Below are 12350 nucleotides of genomic sequence, written 5' to 3' on the forward strand. Positions count from 1 at the left end.
GGACGTGAAAGTAAGCGTCCTTGAGGTCTAAAGAGACCATCCAGTCTTCCTTCCTGACCGCTGCTAGAACAGACTTTGCCGTCTCCATGGCGAACGTCTGCTTGGTGACAAAGACATTCAGAGCACTGACGTCTAGCACCGGTCTCCACCCTCCTATCTTCTTTACCACTAAGAAGAGACGGTTGTAGAAGCCCGGGGATTGATGGTCCCGGACTTTGACTACCGCTCCCTTTTCTAGTAAGAGAGACACCTCTTGCTTCAAAGCTAGTCGCTTGTCCTCCTCTCTGTACCTGGGAGAGAGGTCGATGGGAGTCGTTGCTAGAGGGGGCTTGCGCAAGAATGGGATCTTGTACCCCTCTCTGAGCAACTTCACAGATTGTGCATCTGCGCCCCTGTTCTCCCAGGACTGCCAGTAGTTCTTGAGTCTGGCTCCCACTGCTGTCTGAAGAATGTGGCAGTCAGACTCTGCCTCTAAAGGACTTGGTACCTTTCTTCTTGCTCCCACGTTTCCCTTCGGCACGAGCACCTCCTCTGCTGGAGGCTCTGCCACGAAAGGGCGGAATGAATCTTGACGCTGGAGTATCCATCCTGGGTCTAGACACGGAAGGCAAAGGGGTGGCTTTGCGTGCAGATGACGCAACCAGGTCATGCGTGTCTTTCTGAATCAAGGAGGCAGCAATCTCCTTGATCAACTCCTCTGGGAAAAGGCACTTCGAGAGAGGGGCAAACATAAGCTCCGACCTCTGACATTGAGTTACTCCAGCTGACAAGAAGGAGCAAAGGTTTTCTCGTTTCTTGAGGACCCCGGAAACGAACGAAGCCGCAAGCTCACTGGAACCGTCCCGTATGGCCTTGTCCATGCAGGACATAATGAGCATGGAAGTTTCCTTGTCAGAAGGGGAGGTCTTCCTGCTCAACGCTCCCAAACACCAGTCCAAAAAGTTGAACACTTCGAACGCTCTGAACACTCCTTTCATCAGATGATCTAAATCTGAAGGAGTCCAACAAATCTTGGAGCGTCTCATTGCCAGCCTGCGGGGAGAGTCTACTAGACTTGAGAAGTCGCCCTGGGCAGAGGCAGGAACTCCCAAGCCGAGAACTTCTCCCGTGGCATACCAGACGCTCGATCTGGAAGCGAGTTTCGCAGGGGGAAACAAGAATGCTGTCTTCCCCAGGTGCTTTTTGGACTGCATCCAATCTCCCAACACCCTTAAAGCTCTCTTAGACGAGCGGGCGAGGACGAGCTTCGTAAAGGCAGGCGCGGATGACTGCGTGCCTAAAGCGAACTCAGATGGAGGTGAGCGTGGGGCCGCAGAAACAAACTGATCTGGATATAAGTCCTTGAACAGTGCAAGTACTTTCCTAAAGTCCAGGGAGGGAGGCGTGGTCTTGGGTTCGTCGATGTCCGTGTGCGGGTCGTCAAGGTGTGCAGCGTCATCATCATCAGAGAGTCCATCGTCTGAAAGCTGAAGAGGAAGCGGCAAAGGAGTAGGCATTGGCTGGTCAGCTGAGTCCGGCAGCACGGGTGCATGCGTGACTGCACTGGACGCAACGTCATGGAACTGTTGGTCAGTCTGAGAGCAGGCAACAACCATAGCTGCGCGGTGGCCCAAAGCGTCTACTCCCGACTGTATAGTCTGCTGTGGGCGAGTAGGGGTAACCACAGTGGGTTGCGGAGGTTGACGCACCGCGTCAAAACAAAACAACTTAGGTTGTTGTTGTTGTAACTCGCGAACGTCAACGGAGGGTTCCGTGCGTCGGCGAACGTCAACATACGGCTGGCAGGGTACAGTGCGCATGGGTGGCGGGACTCTCACAGCTGGAGTGCGGGAGAAGGTAGCCTCAGCGTCAACTGGACGCACAACCGTGGTTGGTTGTAGGCTAACGGGTGCAGCGTCAACCTTCTCCGCACGAAAGTCCTGCATTAACGAAGACAACTGTGTCTGCATGGACTGCAGCAAAGCCCACTTAGGGTCTACAGTAGCAGGTGCGGCAACAGACGGTGTTACTGTCTGTTGCGGTACCGCTTTGCCTCTCTTAGGAGGTGTGCAGTCATCTGAAGACTGCAGCGAGTCCAAACTGACTCAGTGGCTACAACTGGGCCGTTGGACTTGCGCGGAAGGGACCTTGCGTTTGAGAGGTCGTGAGACCTTGGTCCATTGTTTCTGCCGAGAAACATCTTCCGCAGACGAGGAATGAATGGGCTCTCTCGTCTTCTTGTGGGTGGGGCGATCTTGGCAAGATACGTCCGAAACCACGGAGGGAACGTCTGTCCGCTGATTAAAGCCTGTCGAACCCTTTGGTCGTATGACATTGCTTCTCCCCTGGGCTTGGGAGCTTGCAAGAGGTCCTGGACTGGGAGGACGACAGGCACGAACAGACGCACCCTCAAGCGCAACACTAACACTTTTCACAACACTTCCACTCACTAGGTCACTACCCACTGCACTCTTACCCTTCAACTCCCTGACGTCTGCCATGAGTTGGTTACGGTCACTCGCCAATGACTCGACTCTCTCACCCAGAGCCTGGATGGCACGCATCATATCTGCCATCGAAGGTTGTTGAGTGCTAGAAGGGGGATCAGGAGCAACCACTACAGGGGAAGGAATAGGTTGTGGGGCATGGGGAGAGGAAAAATCAACTGAGCGAGATGAACTCCTCCTGACTCTATCTCTCTCTAGCCTACGTGAATATTTAAGGAATTCGAGAAAATCGAATTCCGAAAGCCCAACGCATTCCTCACACCGATCTTCCCATTGACAGGATTTACCCCGACAATTGGAACAAATGGTGTGAGGATCGATAGAGGCCTTCGGAAGACGCCTTGAACAGTCCCTAGCACTACACTTCCTGTATTTAGGGACTTGAGAAGGGTCAGCCATCTTGAATTAGTCAAAGGGGAAATTCAAAATCTATCCAAGTTGTCAACAAATAATCCAAAATTCAATCAAAGAATGCAAGGAAGTATTGAAGATAACCTCTGCAAAGCGAAAGCTAAAAACTAGAAATGAGTACTTCACCAAAATCTGTGAAAATCAATCCAGTAAGCAACAGCGTATTTAGTAGGTCTTGCCAGTGGCACGACAGAGAGAAAATTGGTTCTGTGTTTACATGGAGTACTTGAGTACCTGCTCGACAGATGGCGCTGTTGATGTACACCCCCACCTGTATAGTGATCGCTGGCGTATTTTGTCCTTAGGTTTTTCTGTCGGGCAGCAGAGCTGACAGCTTATATGATCACCGGCTAAGTTTAATATTGAAAATGTGGAAAATAAAGCTCACGACTTGTGCAAGTATAGAATGTTTAGTTAAACTCGCACACCTAACAAATTTTCTTTTAACTTCAAAGGCCCTCAACTAATGAAAGTTTATTTCAGAGACGAATGTCCTATGGATGTTCCACCAAGTGCACCATTCTGCTGAAGACTACAATTTCTCCGTGCCTCTCCGTCTGCCATTTCTACTCAAAGTGACATATTTCTTTCTATACTTGCCGCTGGCCTTCCTCGGAGTGCCCCTTTCCTCAACGGTAGTTCACAGTTCGTTAAACCTGCTGTTTGACTTTTGGCTCCATACAAAACTCGTTCCATACCTGGGGCCCATCGAGTGGGTCTTAATGACTCCTTCCAGTCACCGAGTCCATCACGGTAAGATAGTACTGTACAGTAGTTTGTCTCTAGTTTTTCCTTTTCTTTTAATTTTGTAGTAGAAAACAATTTCTTAGCTATAAAAGATTTCACTGAGGGCAGCTATACCAGTTCCAATTTATATTTCCAAGTTATAAATACTTTTAGGTCAGATCAAGTTTTTCCGGTTTAGTGCGTGTTTAGTGAACGTTTGTGCAATTTGGAGATGCAAACCACAAATCACACAATATATCGATCACCATACGAAGAAATCTTGTTTAATCTGATGAGTTTATGAAATTTGAGCCACATTACTGTACTGCAGACAGGGAGGCATTTCAGTATGCGTAACCTCTAATGTGGAGAAACCCCCATATTTGCAATACAAGTTAAAAGTTATAACAGGTTGGACACCACGATGGAAAAAGGGAAGCATAAACAGGGAAAATTTGGAAGGCTAATCAAATGGTTGCAGCAGCAGGGGCTGAAGGGACGATGCAGAGTGCCTTTAGTAATCCCTACAGTGAAGAGCACGAGATAAACAGACAGAAGCCGACCCAACCCCTTGCAAAATGTCTCTCGGCCTTTGTTTAAAGGTGTACTGAAGTGTGTGAACTACTTTTGATACAATAATTCAAAGGACAAGTTTTATTTTGTTTTAAAGCAAGTGTAGCCAAGCATGGTAGACACCCTTATAATGTAGTGATATAATATAGACAGATAGACATTTCAGTAAAGGCTACCTTGAAACAATTTGTTTCACCTTAAACTAAAAATCAAAAACTCAAAAAAAAATAATGAGATCTATTTCGTAATACATTGTTGGCGAAACTGTACTATTCTGATTGCTAAAAAGTATTATGAACAGTTTTTCTATCCAGTTTCAATATAGAGCATAACATTAGCCATATAACATTTACAAGGTTATTTCATCAACTCAAAATAAGATCAGGAGTACAATATTTAAATATATAAAAATAATGACTGCTTTATCCATGCAATTCATTTCTTTGGAAAACATTGGGAATCAAAAGCTAAATAAAACGGATTTTGAAGCAAAGCGAAAAATCTATTTTTGGGTGAGATGGCCATGTCGTCCTGATGGAAGGTTCCTCAAGGCAGCTTTCTAAAATATCCCTTAGAAAGCTGCCTAAAGGAACCTTCCATCAGGACGACATGGCTTGAGCCCAAAAATGATCATCATCATTTAAAAGTGTCAGTGAAACCAACCTTAATTCAACATGCGGTACTTACCCGTCTCATTCATCAATTGCGTAGTATGACTGTCAATCTTCCCCTGAGCCAGTAAACACCTGGAAAGAAAAAATTAAAAGATAAAAAAGGTACAGTTCACTAAAATCACTAGTCAATTAAAAATATCATGGGTCATGAGCTTGTTACCAAGTTTCTGAACAAAATAATATTCCCATGTAGAAACTATAATAAGCTCCCACGAAACATTCGAATGATTGAAGACAATAAAGCTTTCAGGGGGAAACTGAAGACTTTCTTATTTCAACAGTCATGCAACAGAGATGATTTAACAGTAAATGAACAATACGCGATATGAAACGTTAAATACTCAGAACGAACAAGGTGGGTTTCCCCTGTTGTATGGGGCCGGAAAAGCAGCCATCAAAGAAAGTAAGTAAGTAAGTAAGTAACTAAGTAAGTAATTAAGTAAGTAACAATGCTTCCATGTAAAAACTAGAAGTTAAATAAAACACTGTTGGCTTAGACTTCGGCCTGTGATTCCGTGTTAATTTTGCGAGCATATATTTACATAATTTTCAGTTTTATTTGTCTACGTAAAAGTAACGTAATATCTTAATAATTACAACAGGATTGGATTAAATTTTAAAATTTAGGCTTAGGGCTGGAATCCAGTGAGGCCATTTATAAATATGTCAAAAAAGTTTATATGAGAAATTATAAGGCAAATTATGTTTATGTGTAAGCCTACACGCATGCTGGCATACATAAATATTGATATGTATGTATAGCATGTGTATGTTATATTAAAATAAATAAATTATATATATATATATATATATATATATATATATATATATATATATAAATGGCCACCCCAATGGAAGATATCTAGATCCATGTAGTTTTTTTCCTGTTGCATTTCCCTGTAATACAGTACAATAATACCGATCTATCACTGGGCATACTTGACTAGGCCTATGTTAGGTTAGTAGGCATTCCTGCAATTATTCATTTTTGCTAAATTCTTTATTTCATACACATTTTCAGGATTATTACGAATGAGACATTGAACAAAGTACCTTTCAAATTTCCTCAAGGGTAACTTGCACATATTTGTTATGAATTAACCACAACCCTTTTCTCCTATATAATTATTCGTAGGCTATGCAAAGAGGACATGGGAAACATGAAAACCAGTACTGTATTTGGCAAGAAATAGTTATTATTACATAAAACATAAAAGATAAGAGTGTAAAACTTTATGGATCTTGCGGTTGGCAAGAAATTAAAGTTGGCTACTGTATTAAAATATATACATTTTTAGTACCCATTCTTGTGTAGCTGTTGCAAACACAAAATTGTTTGAGAATAAGAGACATGAAACTAAGCTTACCTTTCTTTGTTGAGAAGCTAGCAATGCTTTGTGTGTGCAGTATCCTATTAACGATTTGTATAAACATAAAAACGTGTAAAAGTACACAATAATCACTGATTTAAAAAGACATTTCCAGAAAAGGAGTTGTCACTAAGATGATCAAAATCGAGTTAACTTCAACGTTCCAGACTCCATAGTCCTCGAATCAGTGATCACTGAAAAGTGAGGCGTCGTAACCTTTGCAACGGCGCCTCCAAAGTTTATCTTCCTATACTGTTTAGTCTTTTCCTCCACATCAGGTTTAATACTTCTTTTTTCTTTTCTATATTTGTTTTCACTAAATGAAAATAATCCTACTATTTTCTTTGGGTCCTCCTCGTATGGTTGTTGTAGCTCAATTACTTCATTCCTTTCTTTTCTATATAGCTGGCAAAACAACAAAAAATGTATCAAATCATCCTCCTCGTTTTCACAAAAATTACATTTTACATTCCCCCATTGTGTTTATTTGCAATATTTAGTTTTAACGTATTAGTTCTTGCTCTAAAAAATGTTCATTTCCAGGTGCAAATGAATGGTGCATTGATAAGAACTATGGTAGCGTTCTCATCATTTGGGACAGGATTTTTGGCACTTACGAGCCTGAACGCTCTGATGAGGAAATCGTTTATGGGCTGACAACGCAGACTATGACTCAAAATGCTCTTTGGCACCAGGTATATAACTTTTTTTTATAAACTATACCTAAAGTACCTATATAAAAACAACTATACTTATACAAGTGGTCTATGAGAAAGTTATAACATTGTATGGTTTCATTTGGTTGAAGAAATTAAGATGTGCTAAACGACCATGACTCAAAACGCTCTTTCGCATCAGGTATATTACCTTTTTTTTTTTTTTTAACAAACCATACCTACGGTACCTATATGAAACAACTATACCCATACATGTGGTCAATAAGAGCGTTATGGTGTATGGTTTAATTTGATTGAAGAAATTAATATGCTAAAGAGTTTTACATCTTGAACTCAAACATTAAACCTCTCTTTTTGGGCCACACATCAATAATTAACTAAGCCAGTATTCTATTTTTTTAGGGATGAGTAGAAATAGATCCCATTAAATTTTGTCACGTGTTAATTTTCCACCTAGGCCTACAGCTAAACATGCAATAAAATTTTGTCACGTTATGTTAATTTTCCATCTACAGCTAAACATGCAATTAAATTTTGTCACGTTATGTTAATTTTCCACCTACAGCTAAACATGCAATTAAGTTTTGTCACTTTATGTTAATTCTCCACCTACAGCTAAACATGCAATTAAATTTTTTCACATGTTAATTTTCCACCTACAGCTAAACATATAACTAAATGTTGTCACATGTTAATTTTCCATCTACAGCTAAACATGCAATTAAATTTTGTCACTTTATGTTAATTTTCCACCTACAGCTAAACATGCAATTAAATTTTTTCACATGTTAATTTTCCACCTACAGCTAAACATATAACTAAATGTTGTCACATGTTAATTTTCCATCTACAGCTAAACATACAATTAAATTTTGTCACGTTGTGTTAATTTTCCACCTACAGCTAAACATGCAATTAAATTTTATCATGTTATGTTAATTTTCCATCTACAGCTAAACATGCAATTAAATTTTGTCACTTTATGTTAATTTTCCACCTACAGCTAAACATGCAATTAAATATTGTCGCATGTTAATTTTCCACCTGCAGCTAAACATACAATTAAATTTTGTCACATGTTAATTTTCCATCTACAGCTAAACATATAACTAAATGTTGTCACATGTTTATTTTCCATCTACAGCTAAACATACAATTAAATTTTGTCATGTTGTGTTAATTTTCCACCTACAGCTAAACATGCAATTAAATTTTATCATGTTATGTTAATTTTCCACCTACAGCTAAACATACAATTAAATATTGTCGCATGTTAATTTTCCACCTGCAGCTAAACATGCAATTAAATTTTGTCACATGTTAATTTTTCACCTAGGCCTACAGCTAAACATGCAAATTTTGTCACATGTTATTTTTCCACCTACAGCTAAACATGCAATTAAATTTTGTCACATGTTAATTTTCCATCTACAGCTAAACATGCAATTCAATTTTGTCATATGTTAATTTTCCACCTACAGCTAAACATGCAATTAAATTTTGTCACATGTTAATTTTCCACCTGCAGCTAAACATGCAATTAAATTTTGTCACATGTTAATTTTCCACCTGCAGCTAAACATGCAATTAAATTTTGTCACATTGTGTTAATTTTCCATCTACAGCTAAACATATAACTAAATGTTGGCACATGTTAATTTTCCACCTACAGCTAAACATGCAATTAAATTTTGTCATGTTTTGTTAATTTTCCACCTACAGATAAACATGAAATTAAATTTTGTCACATTGTGTTAATTTTCCATCTACAGCTAAACATACAATTAAATTTTGTCACTTTATGTTAATTTTCCACCTACCGCTAAACATACAATTAAATTTTATCATGTTATGTTAATTTTCCACCTACAGCTAAACATGCAATTAAATATTGTCGCATGTTAATTTTCCACCTGCAGCTAAACATGCAATTAAACTTCGTCACATGTTAATTTTCCACCTACAGCTAAACATGCAATTAAATTTTGTCACATGTTAATTTTTCATCCACAGCTAAACATACAAATAAGACATTCCTGTTTTTTTATGAAATATGTCCTCAATAGTATGATTTATAAATTATCTCTTTGACAGTTTTACTACTTTGGCGAACTCTTTAAGAAATTCCGCGCCATGAATACTTGGGGAGACAGATTCAAATCTCTCTTCTACGGGCCTGGATGGACCCCTGGCTCCCTTCGTCTGGGAGATCCTGCTGACATGACACCAGTCCCCGTACCAAGGGAACCGTTCAATCCTATTTTACCTCAATGGCAAATGTATTATATCATTATCCATCTTTTCACTGGAGCAGTCGCCTCGCAAATGTCGGATAAGCAAGTTGAAGTAAGAATTTATTTTATTTGTCAAATTTTAAAAGACATTTTGTTGCATTTTTCTTATCTCTATTTTGATAAGATTTTATAGGAAAGTAGCAATTAAGAGCATAGCACATATATAGGGTTAGTATAGGTGCATTGACCTTTAAAAAGTTTTGTTCATAATCATATTCACATTTAAAGGAAAATTCTAATATATTATATAAACTATCATGTTTAAGATAACAAATTATTTTAAAAAACGCACTCAGAATCATAGTACATCATTATATTACAGCTATCAAAGGCTGATAGTCATGTTTTCTCCACCATAAGGCTCAATACTACACAGTATTCTAGAAGTTTTATTCCTATTGTGACCAATTTGTGGAATGATCTTCCTAATCGGGTAGTTGAATCAGTAGAACTTCAAAAGTTCAAACGTGCAGCAATTGTTTTTTATGTTGAACAGGCTTACATTAAGTCACTTTATAGTTTATATACCGAATCTCTGTTTTTGATGTTGTTACTGTTTTTAAATTATCTTATCAATTGTTAATTATTTCTCATATCGTTTATTTATTTCCTTATTTCCCTTTCATTGTGGGCTATTTTTCTGTTGGAGCCCTTGGGCTTATGGCATCCTGCTTTTCCAACTAGGGTTGTAGCTTACATAATAATAATAATAATAATAATAATAATAATAATAATAATAATAATAATAATAATAATAATAATAATAACCTAGTAAATGTGTTTGCTCAAATCCTTTATTAGTTCTCTTGCTTGAGGGTACACTCGGGCACACTATTCGATCTTATTTCTCTTCCTCTTATCTTGTTTTGTTAAAGTTCTTATAGATTATATAGGGAATATTTATTTTGGTGCTGTTACTGCTCTTTAAAATATTTTATTTTTTCTTGTTTCCTTTCCTCACTGGGCTATTTTCCCTGTTGGAGCCCCTAGGCTTATAGCATCTTGCTTTTCCAACTAGGGTTCTAGCTTAGCAAATAATAATAATAATAATAATAATAATAATAATAATAATAATAATAATAATAATAATAATAATAATAATTTGTTCGTACATTGGAACTTAACGTACTTCATCTTTTCAGGTGGAGAACTGGTGGTCAGTTATCCGTTTCCTGTTCTTCATCCTGACTTCGGTGGGGATATTGACTTCGATGTACGATTCTTGGCGTTGGGCACCGGTTGCTGAAGCAGTAAGATGTGCTTTATTCACATCATATGCACAATACTGGCCCATAACTGGCATTGGGATATTCGACTCTTCCATCGTCGTCTTTTATACTGCTTGTTCGTTATTATGGATTTCCCAGTGTGTTAATGGGTTTAAAAACTACAGGAAAAATAAATTAAGTTAGGCTTCGGCCATACCAGATAAGCGTGAAGTTTATAGGCAGGGCTTTCATGTGCTGTTCAAGGGATTACCTCAGAAATTACCTCAAATTTAGAAAAATTACCTCAAATTTAGAAAAATTACCTCAAATTTAGAAAAATTACCTCAAATTTAGATAAATTACCTCAAATTTAGAAAAATTACCTCAAATTTAGAAAAATTACCTCAAATTTAGAAAAATTACCTCAAATTTAGAAAAATTACCTCAAATTTAGAAAAATTACCGCAAATTTAGAAAAATTACCTCAAATTTAGAAAAATTACCTCAAATTTAGAAAAATTACCTCAAATTTAGAAAAATTACCTCAAATTTAGAAAAATTACCTCAAATTTAGAAAAATTACCGCAAATTTAGAAAAATTACCTCAAATTTAGAAAAAAATACCTCAAATTTAAAAAAATTACCTCAAATTTAAAAAAAAATATCTCATATATAGAAAAATTACCTCAAATTTATAAAAATTACCGCAAATTTAGAAAAATTACCTCAAATTTAGAAAAATTACCTCGAATTTAGAAAAATTACCTCAAATTTAGTAAAATTACCTTACATATTAGGAACCAAGACCCGAAACCTTCTCTAAACTTAGATATTCAAATAGTGATGCTTCTCTCGTGTAAGCTTGCTTGTTAGTTTATTATTCTAACAGAGTGATTTGATTAATATTCATGTGAAGCTCTTGACTCGAGATGAATGTTTAAAAACAGAATTCTTCGGAATAAGTTTCTGTAAAAATAGATGACACTGGATAAAAAAATAGTATCCAATTCTTATTTACTCTGTTACTACTTACAAAATACTTAATAAAACAGTTAGCGTCTCTCTATATAGGCCTACACGCATAAGTATTATGATTGTAATCAATAAATGTTACCAAATGGGCATTATATCAACAAAATGTTTTAATGATTTATGATAGTCTAAGAGAAAAACATCTAGATGATTTTGATGTTTACAATAATGACAATACTTAAGGAATAAAGTTTAAACAAATAAATCTCCTGGTGTTATTTACTGTTTCCTTCTTCGATTTTAATGGTCTTTGTTACATTCTCCAGTCAAACTCGCATTATTGATATAAAAATATAGAAAGAAGGTTTAGCTTTAAGAGAAATTTGTCTTTTTTATCTACATAGAAATATATAAGAACAAACAGAAACAAATAGTCCGTAAAAGGATTAGAGTTATCAATTATAAAAATTCATAACGCATACACGATATCACGAGGGAAGCATAAAGGCAAGATATTATTTTGTCAAGCAAACATCTGAAATCTGATATTTCTCACACGTTTGAGAAAGGAAATAATAACATAACAAATATTATGAAAACTGTTTAAATATATTACTATTTTTTTGAAACAACAACTATAATAAAATAGTTAATCATTCTATTAATCAAGCAGTATATTTGGAACTGTTCTCCCGTGTAATATATTCAAGATGTTGTAAACCAAATATGGTTGAAGACCATGGCTTATTAAGGATCCCCGCCAACGTGAAGCAACTAAATAAGGCAACTGAGCTGATCAATATTCAACAAAGAGCAACACATGAACTACAACCAGTTAAAAAAATAGTTTAGTTAAAAGAATAAAGAATATAACGGCAAAGAAAGTAGGTTGTAGTTTAGACTTGAACATGATTATAAGGAAGAATTGTAGTATATATGTAAGCCTACAGTTTGCTAAT

The 12350-nt window shown here is 37.1% G+C and overlaps 1 protein-coding gene and 1 long non-coding RNA gene across 2 annotated transcripts in view; one reads left to right on the plus strand and one right to left on the minus strand.

Annotated features, from left to right (window-relative positions):
* The window catches only part of LOC137644162 (uncharacterized), a 63013-nt gene extending 56597 nt beyond the window's left edge, over positions 1-6416 (minus strand). The window contains exons 1-2 of the long non-coding RNA XR_011045146.1: positions 6238-6416; positions 4884-4942 (exon numbers count right to left, since the gene is read on the minus strand). This is a non-coding gene — a long non-coding RNA (uncharacterized lncRNA). The remainder of the gene's footprint in view (positions 1-4883; positions 4943-6237) is intronic.
* Positions 1-10818, plus strand: part of LOC137644161 (alkylglycerol monooxygenase-like) — a 39554-nt gene extending 28736 nt beyond the window's left edge. The window contains exons 4-7 of the mRNA XM_068377150.1: positions 3381-3650; positions 6784-6935; positions 9012-9263; positions 10354-10818. Coding sequence (XP_068233251.1) covers positions 3381-3650; positions 6784-6935; positions 9012-9263; positions 10354-10623 — 944 coding nt within the window. The 3' untranslated portion in view covers positions 10624-10818. The remainder of the gene's footprint in view (positions 1-3380; positions 3651-6783; positions 6936-9011; positions 9264-10353) is intronic.
* The last annotated feature ends 1532 nt before the right edge of the window (positions 10819-12350 follow it).

The sequence above is a fragment of the Palaemon carinicauda genome, chromosome 7 (assembly GCF_036898095.1).
Source record: "Palaemon carinicauda isolate YSFRI2023 chromosome 7, ASM3689809v2, whole genome shotgun sequence".
In the NCBI taxonomy this organism is placed as follows: domain Eukaryota; kingdom Metazoa; phylum Arthropoda; class Malacostraca; order Decapoda; family Palaemonidae; genus Palaemon; species Palaemon carinicauda.